Source organism: Morus notabilis, unplaced genomic scaffold (genome assembly GCF_000414095.1).
Source record: "Morus notabilis unplaced genomic scaffold, ASM41409v2 Scaffold46, whole genome shotgun sequence".
Taxonomy (NCBI): domain Eukaryota; kingdom Viridiplantae; phylum Streptophyta; class Magnoliopsida; order Rosales; family Moraceae; genus Morus; species Morus notabilis.
The window spans coordinates 590515-611384 of NW_010365505.1; the positions used below are offsets into that span (position 1 = coordinate 590515).

General features: G+C 34.6%; 2 protein-coding genes across 3 annotated transcripts; both read right to left on the reverse strand.

The window, feature by feature from the left end:
- Positions 1-2562: 2562 nt before the first annotated feature.
- On the reverse strand, positions 2563-5305 carry LOC21407975. Of its 2 annotated transcripts, none has more exons than XM_010108209.2 (9): positions 5208-5305; positions 4460-4554; positions 4249-4314; positions 4057-4154; positions 3817-3854; positions 3624-3711; positions 3219-3500; positions 2975-3040; positions 2563-2872 (listed from the first exon to the last, which is right to left on the reverse strand). In XM_010108209.2, the coding sequence occupies exons 2-9, from the start codon at positions 4518-4520 to the stop codon at positions 2717-2719; spliced, it is 855 nt and encodes a 284-aa protein (XP_010106511.1). In that variant the 5' UTR covers positions 4521-4554; positions 5208-5305; the 3' UTR covers positions 2563-2716. The 2 variants fall into 2 exon arrangements, with proteins under 2 accessions (XP_010106511.1, XP_024028097.1); XM_024172329.1 differs by lacking the exon at positions 5208-5305 and adding an exon at positions 5004-5179.
- An 8561-nt stretch (positions 5306-13866) lies between these two features.
- On the reverse strand, positions 13867-19073 carry LOC21407978 (ATP-dependent zinc metalloprotease FTSH 10, mitochondrial). Its single transcript, XM_010108212.2, has 8 exons — positions 18696-19073; positions 18390-18621; positions 18155-18232; positions 17125-17258; positions 16486-16965; positions 15552-16319; positions 14744-14971; positions 13867-14595 (listed from the first exon to the last, which is right to left on the reverse strand). The coding sequence occupies exons 1-8, from the start codon at positions 18744-18746 to the stop codon at positions 14113-14115; spliced, it is 2454 nt and encodes an 817-aa protein (XP_010106514.1). The 5' UTR covers positions 18747-19073; the 3' UTR covers positions 13867-14112.
- Positions 19074-20870: the final 1797 nt, after the last annotated feature.

Below are 20870 nucleotides of genomic sequence, written 5' to 3' on the forward strand. Positions count from 1 at the left end.
TTCCTTCCCTATCCAGTATTGGCGCCACACACAGGGATGGGAATCCCTAGCATGGCCGGCCACAAGGGATAAGGGATAGAGGAGAATTTTGGTTCGAAATTCAAATTGGAGATAGAGATTGGATTCTTTCTAGAAGTTTGACTTCTACTTTATAAATACTATTTTTGAGACAATTTTCAGAATGGTTTTTTGCCCTAATTTTAGAGGTAGCCGAAATTTCTCTATAGAAATTTTGGAAACAATTTTTCAGCCCTAAGAGTTAAGGCTAGCCGAAATTCTCAAGAAAAAAAGGAAGGAAAATTTTTTTCTCCAAAAATTCCACATCGTGCATGCGATGGTGTTTGTGGAAATTTAAGTGTTTATTGTAACCCGTTTTGTCTCATGTGTGCCCACACACACGTCTTCGTGGATTCTAAGAATTGACGTGGAAGACATTGGTTTTCTAAACACAAAGATTGGAGCAAGGACTGTTCGTGGTCAAAGAACTCAAGTTATCATCCGAGTCGGCTTCCAGGTATTTTTCCTGATTGAGTTCTTGATATATATAAGTTAATGAGATTAATTTATTCGTGCATAAATTAATATAATCTATAGAGTATCTCAAAAGTTTTATGAAAATTTTTGTTATACACGATCCGCCTCTTCCCCACACCACCACGCTTCCGCATCCGGATTCGATTCGGGCTACCAACAGAAACAGTCCGTCAAGGACCATGTATCTAGTTGTGAAAAATGTCAACAAGCCAAGTCGGAAGCATTATCACCAGCAGGTTTATTGCAACCGTTACCTATACCCCAGCAAATTTGGGAGGACATAACTATGGATTTCATCGGCGGACTTCCTAAGTCACAAGGAATGGATATTGTTCTGGTGGTGGTGGACAGACTCTCCAAATACGCGCATTTCTGCCCCTTGGCTCATCCATACTCGGCTAAGCACGTGGCATCCTTGTTTGTGCGTGAGATAGTCCGTTTACATGGTTTTCCCCGATCGATTGTGAGTGACCGCGATTCGATCTTCATGAGCTTGTTTTGCCAGGAATTATTCAAGCTACAAGGGACTAAGCTCCAGCCCAGTACCGCCTACCACCCACAAACAGACGGACAATCGGAGGTCACTAATCGTTGCTTAGAGACGGTCCTTCATTGTTTTGCTTCCGACAAACCACGCCTATGGCTGTCCTTTTTGTCATGGGCTGAGTAGTGGTTTAATACTTCTTATAACGCATCTATAAAATGTTCCCCTTTTCGAGCTATGTATAGTAAGGACCCTCCCACCCTCTATCGCTTCCAGGACAACTCGACCGCTGTCCACGAGGTCGCAGCCCAGTTAAAAGAACGCAATCAGGTGTTGGACGCACTCAAGGAGCACCTTCGGTTAGCGCAGCAACATATGAAGACGTTCGTCGACAGGCACCGTCGGGAGGTTGCATTTTCTACTGGTGATCTAGTTTTGTTGCGGCTTCGACCCTATTTTATGAAGTCCCTAGCTCGGAAAGTTAATGAAAAACTTAGTCCGCGCTTTTATGGACCCTTCGCAGTTTTGGAGAAAATTGGTTCGGTCGTGTATTGTCTTGACTTGCCCATTTTTGCCAAGATACATTCCATCTTCCATGTGTCCCATCTAAAGCCCTTTAAAGGTCAGCAATACAAGGGTCAACCCTTCCCTGCTCAGTTGATCGGCGACCTCGAGCTCCTCGTCCAGCTAGCCACCATCTTGGATTCGCGCACCATCATCATAGGGGGGTTATCGCGTGGCTGAAGTCTTGGTGCAATGAGACGGTTTGCCCTCTTCGAATGCCACCTGGGAACCGGTTGCAGTAATGAGGGACCAATTTCCCGATTTCAATCTTGGGGGACAAGGTTGTCCGAGGGAAGAAAGACAAGCAAGGATAGGCTGGTAATTTAGGGTAACAATTAGCGTTGGGATGAGTAATTCAGTTGGGATATTCGGTTTTGGGTGATTGGGTAGGGTCAGGGGGTCACGTTCAGTTAGAAAGGGTAAGGAGTTAGTTACTAGCTAGAAGAATAAATAGCCTAACTCTGGGAGGGAAAGGGATCGAGATTTCTGCATTGGTTTCAACTATTTCTGGAGGCTTGATGGTCCTTGAATTCTCCTCTTATCTTGTATTTTCGTTTTCTTCATCAATAAAGTAACCATATCCATTTCCTGGTACATTTATTCCATTTTCGTTAAAATTCATTCCAATTTGTATCAATTTCCAGAAAAACTACATAGAATCCTAACAAAAACCTACCTTTGGTGATGATCAACAGGCATTCAACACGGCATCACAAATTTCAAATTACATGCTCACATTTATCATCTATTCAGAAAAGGCCGTACTTTCTTGGCACAAGTTGAAGCCATGCCTCAGCTGATATATTCCTATACAATCCTTGGTCATTAAGCATGCAAAGTATTATTATTATTTTAATTAAAAGCATGCAAAGTACTATTATTATTTTAATTAAAAGCATGCTAAGTATTATCATTATTTATTATTTTAATCAAGAGCATGCAAAGTATTAGATTCCAAGCAAGAATTTGGTCAAACGATAGAATTTCAAAGGTGGTAGTGAACACCTGACATAAAACTGGGATAATGTTTAACACATTTTATTCGTCATCAAATTAGGAGTACCGAGCATTAAAGACTGGGAATACAAGTGCCTGCTCGGATATCCTGATATTTTTATCCACATTAAGAAGAAACTAAGCTTGTACATATGTCTCAATTGCGATTTTCCTGGAATATCTAACACTTGTGGACTTCTCTTCAGCTTCCCATAGCTCTGGCAATGCCTCCTTGATGTTATGGATGCTCTCTAGTGCATAATCTACACCGCTTATCCGGTGAGAAGAGCCCACCTAAAACCATTTTATAAGACATTGATGAGAATAATATCCCAAGAGCATGTCAACTCATAGTGCAAGATATCTCGATCCAGAAAGTAAATGGCAGTAACTTACCAACACAGTGGTGAGCCCCAACCTTTTCCCCGTCTGTAGATTACGGATGCTGTCATCAAAGAATAACTGGGAAAAAAAAAAAAGGCGCCCGGATCAGTTTAAGATGGTAAAAATCATTAAAATCCAATAACAAAGCAAAACAGCAAATGTAACAATCAGACAAATGGCCAAAACAACAGCTACACATTTTTAATAGAGTAACCTGCCAGACACAATTTCCTGGTAAGAGGACTAATGATCTTACCGTTCGTTGAGGGTTCATTTTCGATATCTCGAAAACTTTTTGAAATGCATCTTCAAATGGTTTGCAAACAACTGGAGTCTTTGGGAGTACCAGATCCGTATTCGGTTGCTTCAGATATTCATCAGCGTCAAGAATCCTAGTGCTTGGATTAGTATTTACAGGTATATTTTCATTAGTAGTGGGGTTCAGAGTCTCAAAGCTCATAACTTCCTGAAAGCAATCCTCTAATCCTAGCCTGCTAAGCGCTCTAGCTCCATGAGCCTTATCCCCATTGGTAAAAACCTACAGAAAATTACCAAAACATCACATTAAGAAGAAAGCAAAAAAGTAGTTAGTTAAACAATCCCATCCCATTAAGCAACCATACATTTCATAGTTCATGTTAAAAGATGAAAAATAACTTACAACTTTCCGAATAGGCAGGCTAAGCAAAAGACTCCTCAGAACAGGGTCAGGTTTTAGCAGATTGTAAGGCAGTCTTCCGTGGACGAAACTGCAAGGTTTAGAAAGATATAGGCATACTCCTACAAATATATATACATATATGTATATATGTATATAGGCATTAGAAAATCAAAGTGATTGGGGATTTATATACCTGTGGAAGTCATCATAATCAAAGTCATAGCCAATAGCCTGGAAAGAAGAACAATAATCTAAGCCAAACTTGTTTATACATCTTTCTAACGCTATTGTTATACATAATAAATATCGTCACAACCCTTATATCGACATGTTAAGTATAGGATCTGTCCTTACGAAGGAGGACTGAAAACAGGCCCTTCTCTAGCTTGTGTTTTCTTGGCAATACTAAATCGAAAAGGTTCAATGGACTCACCTTAAGACCAGCCATGGTGGTACCATAGTCCTTGTACAAGGAAATACAAAGTTCAGGGACTTTACTCTCCTCTATTCCTAGCTTTTGAAGCATATATTCTACAGTAATGACAAAAAATAAGATTTCAATTCAAGCTATTTTAACAGTTAAAACGTCATTTTAAAAGGATAACTAACTGTGAAGCATAATCACCTTGAATATTCCTGGTGACTTGTGCTGAAAGACCAGAGGCCAGAGGATAGAGAGTGTCATCCAAATCTGGGATTTACATAATAGAATAGATTATATTCCTTTTCAAGGAGAACCAAATCCCAGACAGAAAAAGGAAAAAAAAAATACATAGAACTTTAACCAAATTATTTTATTAGAAAAAGAGAGAATATATGAACAACTAAAGGCTTACCAAATAGAAGACATTCGTATTTGGATTGCGAATCTTGCCGATATTGATCCTTGTTTTCCATTTCTGATATGTACTGCTTTGCTTTAGAGTTCAAACTACAAAAAAATAGAAAAAGAAAAGAAAATAAGCATAAAACAAATGCAATCCACAATAATCAAAATGCACTACAGCATAAATTCCTGCATAAGTGAAATAAGACTTTAACATCCTGATATAATAATAATAATGCAACGATGGAATTGGAGAGACATGGTTAACACGAAGTGACAACTTTACACACACAACCTTTCATTAATAAAAAATAAAAAATAAAAAAAAACAATAACAACAACAACTTTACACATATAGCGACAGAAAAACTGAGAAATAGCATGTTCTTACAGCAAGATTAAAAACAGAAAAATTTCTAAATATCAAAATTCTACAAAAAAAAAAAAAAATCTAAATATCAGAAACCCTATAAAAATACATGATTTAAGTCTTGAGAAGCCCAAAACCATAATTTCATCAACAGATCAAGACTGAAAGCGTCAAAAAGCCATACATTTTTTAAACTCAAACACCAATCTCCCTCTTCCCAAAAACAAACAACAATGGTTCGTATATCAGTAGCGTTAAAAAAGACTACTTTTCTTCAAATTTCAAGCATCACATTTTACCGGCATTAGTGATCGCACACAAGAAAAAAAGTGAGAAATTTCTAGAAAGAAGAGAAGAAAAAGGCCAAAACGTTGAAAACGACGAGTACCAGATCCAAAACTACCAACTTTGCAGAAAACGGAAGAGGAAAAAAGAGCGTTTAGAGGGCGATGTTTCGGTTCATTTAGAGAGAGAGAGGAGCGAGAGACGGGTTTTTATTGGAGGAAAAAGCTGAAGAGTAGGAGGCGAGCCACATCTTTTTGACCAGTATTACGTGTTCGTATTAAATGTCGACACGATTTTATCAATGAAGCGTCACCAAGTCCTGTCCATTTAATAAAGTACTTTTTTCTAGAAGAATCGGTTTCTATTGAAAATGAACGGGTGTTCGTTTGCAGCCCTTTCGTTCTTTTGTCTTTCATAGCTTAATTTGGTAGTATTGTGAATTTTAAAAAATATATTTTTAATTATGTTAAAAAAAGTAATTATTTTAAAAAATAATTGAGTGTTTAGTAAATTATAATTATAGTAGCTGTGTTGATTTTAAAATTAGTATAATAATGTTTGGTAAATTTTGAGGTAGAATTATTATGGGTATGTAAAATAATCAAAATATACATGATATGAAACTTAAATATATATAATTATTTTTAGTATTTAAAAATACTTGTTTAACTTTAAAAACACATAATGTTATGATTTTGAATTTTTTAACAATAAATTTATAATAATTAATTTTTTTTTTTTTTTCATTTCTTCATTCACAATATAATTACAACTAAAAAAAGCATTAATGAGTAATCAATTTGTTGAACAAAAATGTACATTTCATGTTCAAAAACTGATAGAAGCATGAAAAGAATTAAGTCGTGTTCATTAATTTAATCTCGTACTTCATCCATTTCTAGTAATAGTAAAACTTGATTTGCTTCGTAAATGAATAATTAAGTATGTCTCCCAACATTTTCCATTTTTTCTTCAAAACACCAAAAATCCGTTCAATAAAACTTCGAAGAGATGAGCAATGCAGAAGAGAATTTCTCTCAAGTTTGTTTTCACCAAAATAGAGTAAAAGAACAGGCGAGCAACAGAGTAAATTTTCTCTCAAGTTTATTGAAATACGATAAACTGTTGTCATAATAATATAGAACAACTTTACTGAGGAATATTGTAGACAAAACCGATTAGAACTTTCATTTTAAATTCAAATCACCAAAGATTCTAAAGAAGATTTCTTGATGAGGAGGTGTTCAGATGATCATCCTTACTTTGGAGAGAAACAGAGGAATCCACCCACGGCCCACCTGTAGAACTGCCTAATTGTTGACTTGTGTTGGAGTATAAAGAGAAATCAGTTTGGCTGTCCAGTGCCAGCATCTCAAATTCCTTGAACGTTGCATTCTGGTCATCCTTGCTGCAATCGACTACTGGTGCTTGGACCGAGATTTTGCCTTCGAGCATACTGACCACAGCAAACATGGTTGTTCTAAGACTGGGAGACTGGTTGGTACATAAGAGCGCCAGGTTATGCATTATTAGAGCCTCATTTTTGGAGTAGTTTGAACCAAGACTAGGATCCACAAGGTCTAAAAGATTTCCTTATTCTTGTTTGACATAAGCCTTCAGTTACATGCACATAAACAAATCAGTTTGTGTAAGAGAATGACATGATTAACATCTAATGACATGAAGAACATCTAACTTTAAACTCGTTGAATGCACTTAAGATTAGAAAATCCATTTGAGAGACGGTGTCCATCTTCCGCCTCTTTGATGCACAAATCACAAAAACGATCTACAGTCTCAGAGTCCCATATTGCTTTACCTTGTGGTATAGCACCCTCCATTTGGGAAATGCTAACTGAAAGTCTGGCAGATGTTATAATCTTTATCTTTCTCATTTGGAGGAGGCAGCCAAATATTACTGGGCCATGGTAAATCTAAGCAAGTAATAGATTGCCTTGGATAAGAATTAGCCTTTTCTTATATTTTAAGACTGGCTTATAAGCTTACAAAAGGAGGGTGTACATGGGATATTTTGTTATCTATCACATATCACGTATATATCTAAAAATAAAATAATATATATATGCACATAAGTGTGAGATAGCTAGTAAGTATACATGTCGTCCATATATTCAACAATGGCCAACATACACATGAGAGCAAATTTCCATCGATTTCAATCTAGAGGCCTAGAATCCAAGGGAAAAAAAAATAAAGCACATCTTTTTTGCCCCCATCCCCAACAGAAGCGTTCTTCCGACTACTCTCAATCATTTCAAAAGGCAATCACCATACAAAACCTCCATTAACTGTTCATTTCCAAATTTTAGAAACATCTAGTAGATTAATAAAAATGAGCTGCAATGGTCTTAGTTCATGAAAATTTAATCAAACATACCTAACTACCTTAGCATTCTACCAGCAAAAAGGAATCGCTCTCTAAATAGATAGTTTTCTACTAACTGCAAAAAAGAATTCCGAAGAAATGAAAGCATGGATGCAAATGCAATATTCATGCAAAATTTATGCATTACCCAATGAATTTACAATTCCTAATCATATAAATACCAGGCATCTGTTTTTCCATGTATAGCAAAAAAAAGAGTATGTTTTTCCCTTCTAGAACTTGTTTTCCATGGCTTCCCTTCCATCTCTCTCGAAAACCATTTCTCAAAAACACCCAGATTAAACATGAAAAAACATAGCCCACAAGCACTTACAGACTACCAAACTAAGCCAGAATCGAAGCAAACACCAAATAAACTTCACAGGAAAACTCTTTCGAAATGGAGAGAAACGAATCCAGAGCAAAAAATTTCCGTGAAAACATAACCAATCGAGACAAACGAAGATCAATCGAGTACTTACAGAGGCAATAGTCTTGATTTGAAGAGCTCCAACCGGCAATCCCACAATCGCACGACGAGATCATAAAACCCTAACCACCACAGACCTGTTTGACAGAGAAATGAGAGAGAGATTCTGCCAAAACTTCAATCGCATGGGCCTCCTAAAACCCTGAGGAGCACAGAGGAGACCGAGACAACAGAGAGAGAGATAGGAGAAATGGAGGGAGAGAGAGAGCACACCTGAGAACTCGAGAAAGAAGAAAGACTCTTCGAAAATCTGGAAAAATTTGGTTTGAGATTTTTCTAATTCAGCAGGGGTAATATGGTCATAACAAAAATTTCATTAAAAGGCAAATTAGATTGCCGCACAATCTAGAATCAGAAGCAGCGTAAAGGCTGCTTCTGATTTTAGCATCCCATAATTCAAAAATTCTTTCACAAACACTTTTTACTCTTTTTACCAAACACAAATAAACCCAAAACTTATTAAAAAAGTGCTTTTGACTGGTTCAAAATCAATACCAAACTAAGCCATATGAGTTTGATCACAGTGTGGGAAATGGGGAAACATGAGGAACAATTAACTGCCGACAAAAACTTGACAATTTACATCCGAATTTGAAATTGATCCTATTTTTATTTTTCAAGTTTTAAAAAAAAATGTAAACATTTTTAAAATGGTATTTGGTGCAATAAAAGTAAAAAATAAAAATAAAAATAAAATTTTAATTTAGTGTAAAATGAGAGAAAAATAAAAAAATGACTTTAGTCATTTTTTATTTTCGTTTTCTCCCCTCTCGAGTAGAAAGAGAGAAAGAGAAACATTAATGAGTTTTTTATACTGAAAATAATCTCTTGATAAAACTACCAAACACATTTTCAAAAATGATTTCTATCTGAGATTGAAAACGCTTTCATTTTTATTTTCATACAAAAAACAAAATCATTTTAGAACGAGTTCTAAACGCGCCCTACAAGTAACATTTTCTCTATCCTTTTTTTCCCTTGATTTTCAAGCATAAAATCAGTGTCTTCAGCCAAAAGAAACACAAAAAATCAAATGAACTTCGGCTTGTTTAGCTCATTGATTCGAGTTTTTAATTCGAGTTTAGATGTGACTTTACGTGAGAGTTTTTTACTGTAGCAAAAAAGTTAAATGTGACTGTTTCTGAGAACTTTTTACTGTAGCAAAACTCGAATTCTAAACTTGAATCGGTAACGAGACCTTCATGTTGTAGATGTAGGTAGGGTATATTTGGTAATTGGTTCATTTATGAGAGGCTCTCTAAATTTTAGTTAAATTATAGTTAAAATGGCTAAAAAGCTAGTTTAGCTAGTAATTTTTTAATGAGTCACTCTAACTATATTCTCTATTTTAATTAAACATAGATCATTTTAATATTTATTCAATTTAAAATATAAATAACTTTATTGAGTAAAAAAAACATTTGCATTTATTATGATTAGAAGAATAAAATAATACAAAAAATGAAATAGATAGCCTCTTCATACTAGCTATATTTAGTTAGTGTGGAGAGTATTCTCTAAAATAGTTAACTATTTAGTTAATGGTTTGAGTGGAGAGAAAAAAAACTAAATACATTAAATAACTAGCATGATTAAAGTTATTCTGACAAACGGTGAAACCAGGATTATATAAAAAGAGTAGTAACTATAAAAAATATCTAAAAAACTATTAATAATTTTTTTGAATGGAAAAATTATTAATAATTACTAATTCATCTATTATCCCCTACGATTTTAATCATGTATTAAAATGATATATTTGGTGTGTTTAGAACACATGAAGTGATAAAAATCTGAATACCGAGATTGGGTAAAACTTGACTTAACAAAAATCCAAATATTTCAAGTTGCATGATACTTGTGGGGTTTTTTTTTTTTTTTTTTTTAATGAACTAACAAGGCTCAATTTTATTGCTAGTCTCACTTTAATTAGATCGGATTGTCTTTAGAATATCGATAAGTATACTAATCCTTCAAGAAGACGATGGAGAAAAATAAAATACTAAACGAAAACTTTAAAGAAAATACTAAACGGAAAACTTAAAGGAAGTTTTTATGACAGGATCTCTCCATTAGTAGAGTTTCTTTCTGATTTATTAAATTTGATTAAAATTATATCAGATTAAAAAAAAATATATATATATATATATATATGAAATAAGTAGTTTTTATTTAGATCTAACAATTGAAAGTTGAAAGTAAAAAATTACCGATGATTTATTTTTTCTAATTCTATTAAAGAAATTCCTAACTTGAAATTAAGAAAATAAAAAAACACCATTATTATATTTTGCAATCATGAATGACGTTTATGATTGTTACATTTTATTGCTTTGGAAAAAGATTGATGCATTTTTCAAATGGATAACAATTTCAAAACTTGATGGAATTCAAATGGTCTATATATAAATTCATAATGGTCTTAATATCAAACTATGAATATTAATAATATATGTTAGTTAAGCCCCATAAAAAAAATGTTAGTTAAGACAGTTTTCACATTGAAAAGTTCTTGAACATGTTAAGTAACATGACGCCTATTCATTTCAGTTCTTGTACACTCATATAATAATACTTTTACATTTATACTTACGAATATAATTTTAATGGTTATTTTATTATTTATTAATTGATGGGTATTATTATTTTAACTTTAAGATATTTGATCTGACAGTCGTAATAAATTAGATAGTTGATTAAAATAATACTATAACAATTAACAGAATTAAATTCCTATCACGTCACATCATCACATTTCTATATTTGAAACCCAAAATTCTCACAAATTTCCTATTGGTGATTAATAACCTAAGATCTCACATATGTCCCCATTTGGTTCGCTAGTTTAAATTTTGTTGATTAAATTTTTTTGTTTGAACAGAAAAATTCAAACTATGTGGTTGAAATTGTAGTTCGAATTGGTGTTTGGATGTGCAGTTAAAATTTTAATCTGAATACAGAATAAAATTCGAATTTGTATTTGGCAGGTGTGAAAAATAGAGAGAGTTTGCACATTTTTACTATTTAAAAATGATTTGAACGATTGAACTTCAGGGGCGAGTTAAATTTTAAGTTGGAGAATTTAATTCAGTTTAAACATGAAATATAATTTAAATTGCATGCTTACCAAACATGAGTTTAAACTGTGTTCACTGTTTGAACTGAGTTAAACTGAGCTAAACCAGTGAAACAAACAGTAGTTTAGATTTTTACAACCACAACTATTACGCGTCTTGTTCGCTTTGCAGATTCGAGTTTTCAATTCGAGCTGAGATGTTATATTTTCTTATAGTTTCAACTGTAGTAAAAAAAGTTAGATGTGACATTTTCTGAAAGCTTTTAACTATAGAAACTTAAACTCAAAACTCAAATCGATGAAATAAACGACGCCTAAGTTCTTAAAATCACCTTATGAATAGTCAAGGGTGTAATTAGTTAAAGTTTACTATGTTCTCTTAGACATTTTCAATTAAATATATATGCAACTTTCATGTTCACACATCTTTTATGACCTAAAAAATTAAACAGGTTTAATTATACTAATTGTGAATTATTAATGTGCCTAATTTGATTTTATTAATTAATCAAACTCTTAATTATTTTCAGTATTTATAATTTCACCCTGAAAGTACGTGGAGTACATACCTCCATCCTTTCTTTTAACTATCTTTTAATATTATCTTTTCCTTTTTCTTTATATTTCTTTATTTTCCTCTCTCTCTCTCTCTCTCTCTCTCTCTCTCTCTCTCTCTCTCTCTGACCTCTCATCCCTCTCTCTCTCTCCCTTGTTGATCTCTTTCTCTCTCTCTCTCACATGACCTCTCTCTCTCTCGTTCCCTCTCTTTTTCTCTTCCTTTCAAAATGTTACTCTCTCGTTCTAAGGGAGTTTTGAACCGGATCTGAACTAAAAAAAGGATTTTCAAGAACTTTTCAACATCAAAGCAAAGATTAAGGTAAAAATCTTTGAAAACTCACTCATGAATCTTGGATTTCCTTAGTATAAACTTGATTTTGGTTTAGATTGATGAGGTTTTAGTTTAAACTTGATTTTTGATGGATTTTGGTTGAAATCATGTTAGAATTTGGGGGTTTTGATTCTTTGAACCTTATTTGATGATTGAAACCTGATTTTGTTAAATCCTCATGAAAATATCTTGAAATCGAACTCGAAATTGCAGGTTTTGGCCTTGTTCCTCGCAGATCAACCATTGTTCTTGGCTAGTCTGCTCCCCACCGGACAACTAGGGCGGTCAACCGGTCACCACTCCATCGCCCGACCGGTGTAGTTACACTCCTCTAGCACCAGTCGACCGGTGCACACTAAATTTGATCTAAAAGTGTCCAAAAATTATGTTTTGACCTTGAAATTCATTGGAGATCCAACCTAACTTCATTTGGGAACTTAAAGTAAGTGGATTAGCCACATTAATCCTTGCTTCTATTCCATTTCTCTTGATTGAATTCTGATTCTTAAAGAATCACGATTTTAATTAAGAAATTGTTTATGAACTTTGATTTTGAGTTAAGGCACACTAATATGATACAATTATACATAATTAAGTAAGATTGTTTAGAGGTGAGGTTTAAACTCTAAACCATTATTTTTTATGACGAAGCTAGCAGCACGATTGGAAGTGGAGCTTCAAAAAATAGATGGTTGGACAACGTGAAGTTATCCGTAGACGGAATTGATATCCAAGAGGTAGGATGTTCTTGTCTACATCATTGTTAGCCTGTTTTAAATGTGTTTGGCCTATGAAAACGTTTTAAAGATAAAAACGTATTTGAAATCATTGAAATTTAAAGAAGAGTTTTATATGATATTTTCTTTAAATGAGATATTTTAAGAAATGGTAACAACGCTGATGGCCTAGAGATTGGGATATGGAGATCGTATCCTTGGGGGCAGGACCCGAAACCCGTATGGGCCACTACGGTGGTGTTTGGCCTTGCAATGGTTGTAAGTAATTTATCCTAACTTATAAATTACTTGTTAATGCCTGAAACCGGAAATTTAAGTCTATTTTCCTTTCAGAAAAAGGTTGTTTGGTTCCGGATGACATGTTCGGACCCTGTACTTCTATTATTTATTCAATTTTATAAATTATATCCTACTGAGTCTTTCACTCACTTTTCTTCTGTTTTGAATGTAGTAAACCCCTTCCAGACGACGCTAGAAGTAGTGCTGAGTATGTGGTAAGTACCGGTGAGGTGAGCCGATCTCAAGAAGTGAAGTTGTAATTTACTTCCCCATTGCCACGTGTATTAAGGCATGTATAAATTATAGATTGTAACTTTATAATTTTATTAAACTGTGGTTGATATCAACACCGTACTTTTTTGTATTGTTTATGTATGTACAATGTGGAAACCTTGTGGATATCAGAAGCTGACTTTTGAAATTAATTTGACTATAATTGCGGTTTTTATAAATTCTTATATATGTACTATCTTTGACTTTGACTTTAACTTAATTACTTTCTTAATCCGTGTTTAATTTCTAAACAAGTCTCAAAGTCACTAACTCATGTTTGGGGCGTGACACAAACGTAATGTGTATATACTATTGTTGTAATTATTCTAAAACGTGTTAGGTGGCACCATAAATTAATCCGAGTAAAGATGTATTGTTGGTATTTTATATGATCCTCATATAACCCTGGACCAGCATCACAGCTTTGACTATAGATGGGCAGTGGATTCCACAACCACGCGGTTCACATGTTCTAGAATACTTGCATTAATATGAAGGTCAAATTTCTTTAAAATTGTCTTTCTAACAACCAGCTAACTAATAGCAAAAAATACCACCACACAAATATCACAAAACAAACGAAATATGAAAATATACTTACATGAGGAAAAAAAAAAGTAGTGCCTCTAGCCTTGAAACATGAACTTTTCTGTCTTTCAGTTCAAATGTCACATTGAGCAGAACTTCAATTTCAGTTATTTTTCGAAGTTGCGATGATATTTATGAGATTGGAAGAAAATATTACAAAATTTGTCCTGACAAGAAATATGGAAATCAGTTGGACTAAAAATAAGTAAAGGGCCGAGGAAAAAAAAAACTGTGATAAAACTTATTTCATGTACAATCGAAACAAAAAGAAAAAGAAATATCCCCATTGATCAAGTTGGGACGACCTGGGGGTCCAGAGGTGAAGACCCATCTTCTTCCTCGGATGCATCATTCAAAGGGACCTCCACAGGCTTCTCATCTTCCTCTTGGAAGCCTTGCTTGAACCTATCATAGTTTGTTACTTCAACGGATTTAAATGGACGCTCACCCAAAACTTTAAGCAGATCGTCCTGGTGAAGCACTTCCTTCTCAAGCAACAATTCTGCAATTTGTGCCACATGTTCTTTATGTTCCTCTATGAGTTGGACCGTGCGTTCGTATGCTTTCCCCACCCATTCACGGACTTCGTTGTCGATAATAGCAGCAGTTTTGCTACTGTAGGGCTTGATCATCTCAAAGGTGTCTTCCCTTTGAGGGAAAGACAAGAGACCCACTTTGTCACTAAAGCCATACACTGCTACTTGAGCATAGGTCATCTTGGTCACCTTCTCCAAGTCGTTCTGTGCTCCGGTAGAAATTTTCCCCAATATAACCTATTTTCCAAAAATTTTCCCTTTATCACTCGAGATACATAAAAGTTTTGCCGTTTATCTAATTTATATATAAGCATTTTATATTTTTTTAAACTATAACCCTCTGTCACACAAGATAAAGTAAACAAGGAAGTTTCACTATACATACCTGTTCAGCAGCCCTACCACCAAGGGTCATGCATGTCATGTCAAAAAGTTGCTCCTTGGTCATAAGAAGGTTCTCATTAGGAACGTACTGAGCAAACCCAAGTGCAGCCGTGCCTCGAGGAACAATTGTCACTTTCAGCAAGGGCTCCGAATGTTCTAAGAACCAACCAACAACAGCATGACCTGATTCATGGTATGCAACAGTCCGGCGTTCAAGCTTGCTTATAACCTGCTTCACCAAGTAGGAACGTTAAAGATTTTCGTGCTTGTTAAAAGGGAGCATAATTATCACAAAGAAGGTAGAATTTTAACACTCTCGACTAAATCAAGATGCTTCCACCATGCTAGAAGTTCCATTCGCAAATAATACATAATGCACTACAAAGAAAGTTTTATCCTCTCTCTCAACATTTGGGGACTCCTATAATCAGTGCCAGACAAGAAGTCAAAAGCCCGAATAATTTTTCACCACATATAATAATAGTCGTTACAAACTCTCTACACATTGTAAACTAGAGTAAATACACAGCAGAGACTCTAAGAAGTAGGGGGCAAAAATAAGACCGGACACAGATGTTACTCAATGATATGCGGTACTCTAAATCCACCCCTCCTATCAACCACTCAACTAGAAAATCAAGTTGATGAAAATTAAAAGTTGAAAAAGTAATATCATTAAATTTAAAAAACAAAAAAAAAACAAAAAAAACGATGTTGTACCCACATAGAGCTTTCCAATGCAACAACAGTTGATATATGTAAGGAAACCCTACGCATCATGCCACGCAAAAAGGTATTAGAATAAGTACCTTGTTCTTCTTCTCCAAACCACCAATAATCCTATCAATTGCTGCCTCGAAATGCTGCATCGTGACTTGAGCACTCTCATTCCTCGCAGCAATCAGAGCAGCTTCATTACAAACATTTGCAATGTCTGCTCCAGCAAATCCAGGTGTGAGAGCTGCGAGCCTTTGGGAGTAATATGATGGCTTGTGATCAAGTTTTATCTTTTTCAGGTAGATTTGGAAAATCTGATCGCGACCTTTAATATCAGGTTTGTCAATTGTAATTTGGCGATCAAATCGACCAGGTCTCAAAAGAGCTTTGTCCAGGATATCGGGTCTATTGGTACCAGCAAGCACAACCACTCCAGAGGTTGTTCCAAAGCCATCCATTTCTACCAACAACTGATTTAACGTACTTTCACGCTCATCATTGGCACCAGAGAAGCCTCCCCGTCCCCTTGCTCTGCCAATTGCATCAATCTCATCAATAAATACTATACTTGGAGCACACTGCCTTGCTTCCTGAAATAAGTTCCTAACCCTGGATGGTCCAACACCAACAAACATCTCCATGAAATCCGAACCAGATATGGAAAGAAATGGCACACCAGATTCTCCTGCAGTAGCTTTTGCTAGAAGGGTCTTTCCTGTTCCAGGAGGGCCTACCAACAGAGCTCCTTTAGGAATTTTTGCTCCCAATTCCTCATATTTCTTTGGGTTCTTGAGGAAGTGCACAAACTCCATGATCTCTTGCTTTGCCTCGTCACAACCAGCTACATCTTTGAAATAGACCTGGAAAAAGTAGAATATTAAAAGTTACAGAAATACTTGATGCAATGGAATCCGAAAAGCAGCATTTCGATTGTAGACAAAAAAGGGGAGAAAACATAGATGAAGATAGACAAGACAATGAAACACCCTGTTGCATCTATTATGGATGGAGAAACACAAGGCTGACCTTATTTTTTGCATTTTTGTCAAATTTTGTGACATGAGCTTTTCCTATGTTGAATATTCCACGAGCACCCTTCCCACCGCCACCACCAACACCTAGTCCACCTTGCATTCTTCGTACGAAGTAAACGGTGGACCCCAAAAGCAATAGTGTCGGTGCTAATCTCATCAATTCTTGGTACCATACCATTTCAGAAACATATGTAACAGGAACATAATCATGAGGGTCTATCCCCAATGCTTCCTGGGCTTCCTCCAACTTCTCCTCAAAGGATTCAACACTTCCAATATTGAAATAGTATTTGTATCGTCCATGATTTCCAAGAACAGGGCTACCATTAATGGTTCCTTGGACAACAACATCACTTGCTTGATCACGTGGGGAATCCCTTACATAAACTTTTGCAACTGATTTATTGGAAACAACTATACGGTCCACTAAACCTGGTTCCAGAAGCTTGTTCTTGAACTCTTGAAAACTAATCTGCAAAGGACAAATTTTGAAAGCACACGTGCAGTAAATGTCAATATTCCAACAAAACAAATTATAACTGCAGTTTCCACTTTACCTCGAAAAACAAGAATTATGCCATAACATCATTCAAACTTCCACAAAAGTAATGCAACAAAAAAGTGCCCATACCTGTTGCTGTTCACGAGGACCAAAAGAAAAGGAGGAAAAGAATAGTCCAATCACTAACAAAGGGGTCAGCAAATTTTGGAACTGCTTCATAAAAGCCTCCTGAAAACTTCCACGATCATCAGTGTTTGAGTCATCTGAAAAGAATAAAATTCAAGTGATCAGATTGCATAAAAGATATGCACTTAGCAATCCACTAGCTCATTCTGGAAGAGAAAGCATCAGATTGAGAGTTGAAAAGACATGTTCATGCAGCAAAAAGATTCCCTTGAAACACAAATTTTCTTTAATGGTAACTTCTCCCCATTATAATTAGCGCACTAATACAAAAACAAAGCTTGCACAAAAGAAACATAAAACAATATTTGGTATTTCTTAAAATTTCATTTCTTTGGTTAGATAACATAAATAATCGAAGAGACAATTAAATGCTAAGTCCTACATGGGGCCAGCACTAAAAGAAACGTCACCCAACGATTCGCCTCTCAAACAACTCAAATCCCATAGAAACCCTCGAACATTGATATCCACCCAAACCAAAGGTCTTTTCTTTGACGTAATTATGCATTACATGTATGCAGAGACTTCTGTGTAAGAAGGAGACAGATACCAATCCACAATCCACAACACACAAATAAATAAATAAGCCCGTGCACAGTTCTTACGCAGTAACCCCTTTAAATGAAAATTCCCTCCACTCTCAACAAACACTATCTGAAAGTATTAAACAATGTCACTATAAGGTCACTAACAGATTAATTCTGCCCCACGAGATGAACTGGGTAATCCTAAAAAGAGCAACCTAAACAAATCAGGTACACCTCAAAATAATCGATACTGAAAAATGGAAATGCCAAGGACTAAGGAGCACTCTAGCTCAGATAATGTTGAAATAAGTAAAGCACTCAACTTTCATCCCATAGCTCTACATTTATTTCAATTAAGCAGAGTCAGAAGTGTTTCAATTCTCATAACCAAATTTCTAATCCAAAGGCGAAAAGGGTATCCACTGAAAAAACAAAAAGACTAGTACCTTTGGAGTTGGACTCTGATTTCTGCTCGTCCCCCTTTGGGATCTCCTTCTTTTCCTTGGGATAGAAGTTCTCATAATCTGCCAATTGCACATTTCATTAATCACTCACTGAAAGCAGCATATAATATATACATACATATATATATATATGTATGTATGTATGTATGTATGTATGTATGTGTATATATATATATATATAGATATATCATTAGGTGCAGAAACAACAAAAGCTTACTCTTTTTCTTTGGGGCTTCACTGGAGAAAAGCCTACGAAATTGAGGGTTAGCGAGAATGTAATGAAAATGAGAAGCAGAAGACTTCGAAGCTCCAATTGAAGCAACATAACCCCGCAGAAACCCTAGGGCTCCATGGCCACGACCGCCCAGATACGAATCAGCGCCTGGCACTCGCAAAAAGCCTTCGTTCTCATTCAGAGTTGCCGGTCTCCGACCTCCATACAACAAATTCTACCACCATGGAACAAAGTGAAATCAAAACATCACCCAAAAACAAAAACAAAAAAAGCGATTCAGAAACTTACCCTGGAACGGGAAGATCGCGAGAAGGAGCGGCCAATCCTTGAAAAGATCATCCTTTTTCGAGTTTATCGGAAAAAAAATGAGGACGATTTTCGTATGAGATTCAGCTAATTTTATTCTTCAAAAGTGAAGCAAAAAGGGAGAGAGAAAAATATCTGGGAATGATGGCGAAGATAAATAAGGTTAAATTATAATGGGAAATAAAATTGGAACAAATTAAGAGTACAAAACGGAGAAAAGAAAGGATTTTGATGATTCTAAGGCGAACAAGGGCTAAAGAGACGATTGAGGTAATTCGAAGTTCGAACAACTTATTTTAGAAAATTTTCTGCAATTTAATGGCTTCGATGAATAAGGACTGCTCTGGAGGTGAAGGGGGATATTTTTCGTTTTTTTTTTTTAAGAAAAAGGAATATTTTGGTTTTGGTATTTTTCGTTTTTTAAACCGGTTTTCACAAAGTAAAAAATAAAAATAAAAATAAAACATTAATTGTTAAATAAATATTTTAAAAATAAAAATAAAAATAAAAACATTGAGAATAATTTTTGTGAATGAATTATAAAACAGTTAAAAATTATTTTTATTTTTTTATATCAATAATATTATAATATATTAATTAATAGACATGATTTTATTTTTTTATTATATTCAAAATAATCTCTTAAAAAATAACAAAACGAAATTTTAAAATCAATTCTAAAATAATTTTAAAAATAATCTCATTTTTATTTTTTATAAAAAATAAAATTATTTTAATATCAATTATAAACGCGGCCATAAATTTAAAGACGTTACGTGGGCTATAGTTTATAGTACTTGGCAAACAAAATTCGAGCCATTAATCAACAAATATGAATTTATAGAGAACTAAATACAAAAAGTTTATAATAACAAATTAAAATGATTGATAAATCTGTTAAGAGTTATAATACAGGGATTCAAAATCTAATAATAGACACAATTTTGTAGCACTTTTTTAACTCTTTTAAAGGGTTCATAATTGCTTTGTAGATTATTCTTTTTCTATTTTTCTTTAAAAGGTTATAATTGCAAGATAAATTGTTAGAATTAAGTGATTATCTTACCGGGAATATTAAAATCAATTTCATGCAAACAAATGCTTCAAAAAAATAGCAAATTACGTGGTTGCTCATACCCCAAACAACAGAGCTTGTCACAAAATATATCGTGAACTTTAGTTTTAATTTTTTTTCTCTTAAATTTCAATACTTCTTGCAAATTTTGCCTATTTGTTAATTCTTGATGGAAAATGTCATGTAAAGTATAAAAATTAATAAAACAATTAAGATTTTTAACATAAATAACACGTATTACGTAAATAATAATTTAGCAAATAATTACTCTGTTAGCTTCTCTCATGCAGTCACATGAAAAGGTAATTACGCAACAGGCGTTATCATTTTTTTTACTATAACTAACTTTCTCGTTAATTTGTTTGACCTACGGACTTTTTGTTGGTCGCCGAATTGAATCCGGCTGCGGAAGCGTGGTGGTGCGGGAAAGAGACGGATCGTGTATAACAAAAATTTTCATAAAACTTTTGAGATACTCTATAGATTATATTAATTTATGCACGAATAAATTAATCCCATTAACTTATATATATCAAGAACTCAATCAGGAAAAATACCTGGAAGCCGACTCGGATGATAACTTGAATTCTTTGACCACGAACAGTCCTTGCTCCAATCTTTGTATTTAGAAAACCAATGTCTTCCACGTCAATTCCTAGAATCCACGATGACCTGTGTGTGGGCACACATGAGACAAAACGGGTTACAATAAACACTCGAATTTTCACAAACACCAACGCATGCACGATGTGGAATTTTTGGAGAAAAAAATTTTTCCTTCCTTTCTCTCTTGAGAATTCCGGCCAGCCTTAACTCTTAGGGCTGAAAAATTGTTTCCAAAATTTCTATAGAGAAATTTCGGCTACCTCTAAAATTAGGACAAAAAACCAATCTGAAAATTGTCTCAAAAATAATATTTATAGAGTAGAAGTCAAACTTCTAGAAGGAATCCAATCTCTATCTCTAAGATAAAGCTTGTTAATTATCTCTTATTTGAATTTTAAACCAAATCTCCTCTTTTCCTCTATCCTATATGGCCGGCCATTCTAAGGGGATTCTCATCCCTGTGTGGCGCCAATATC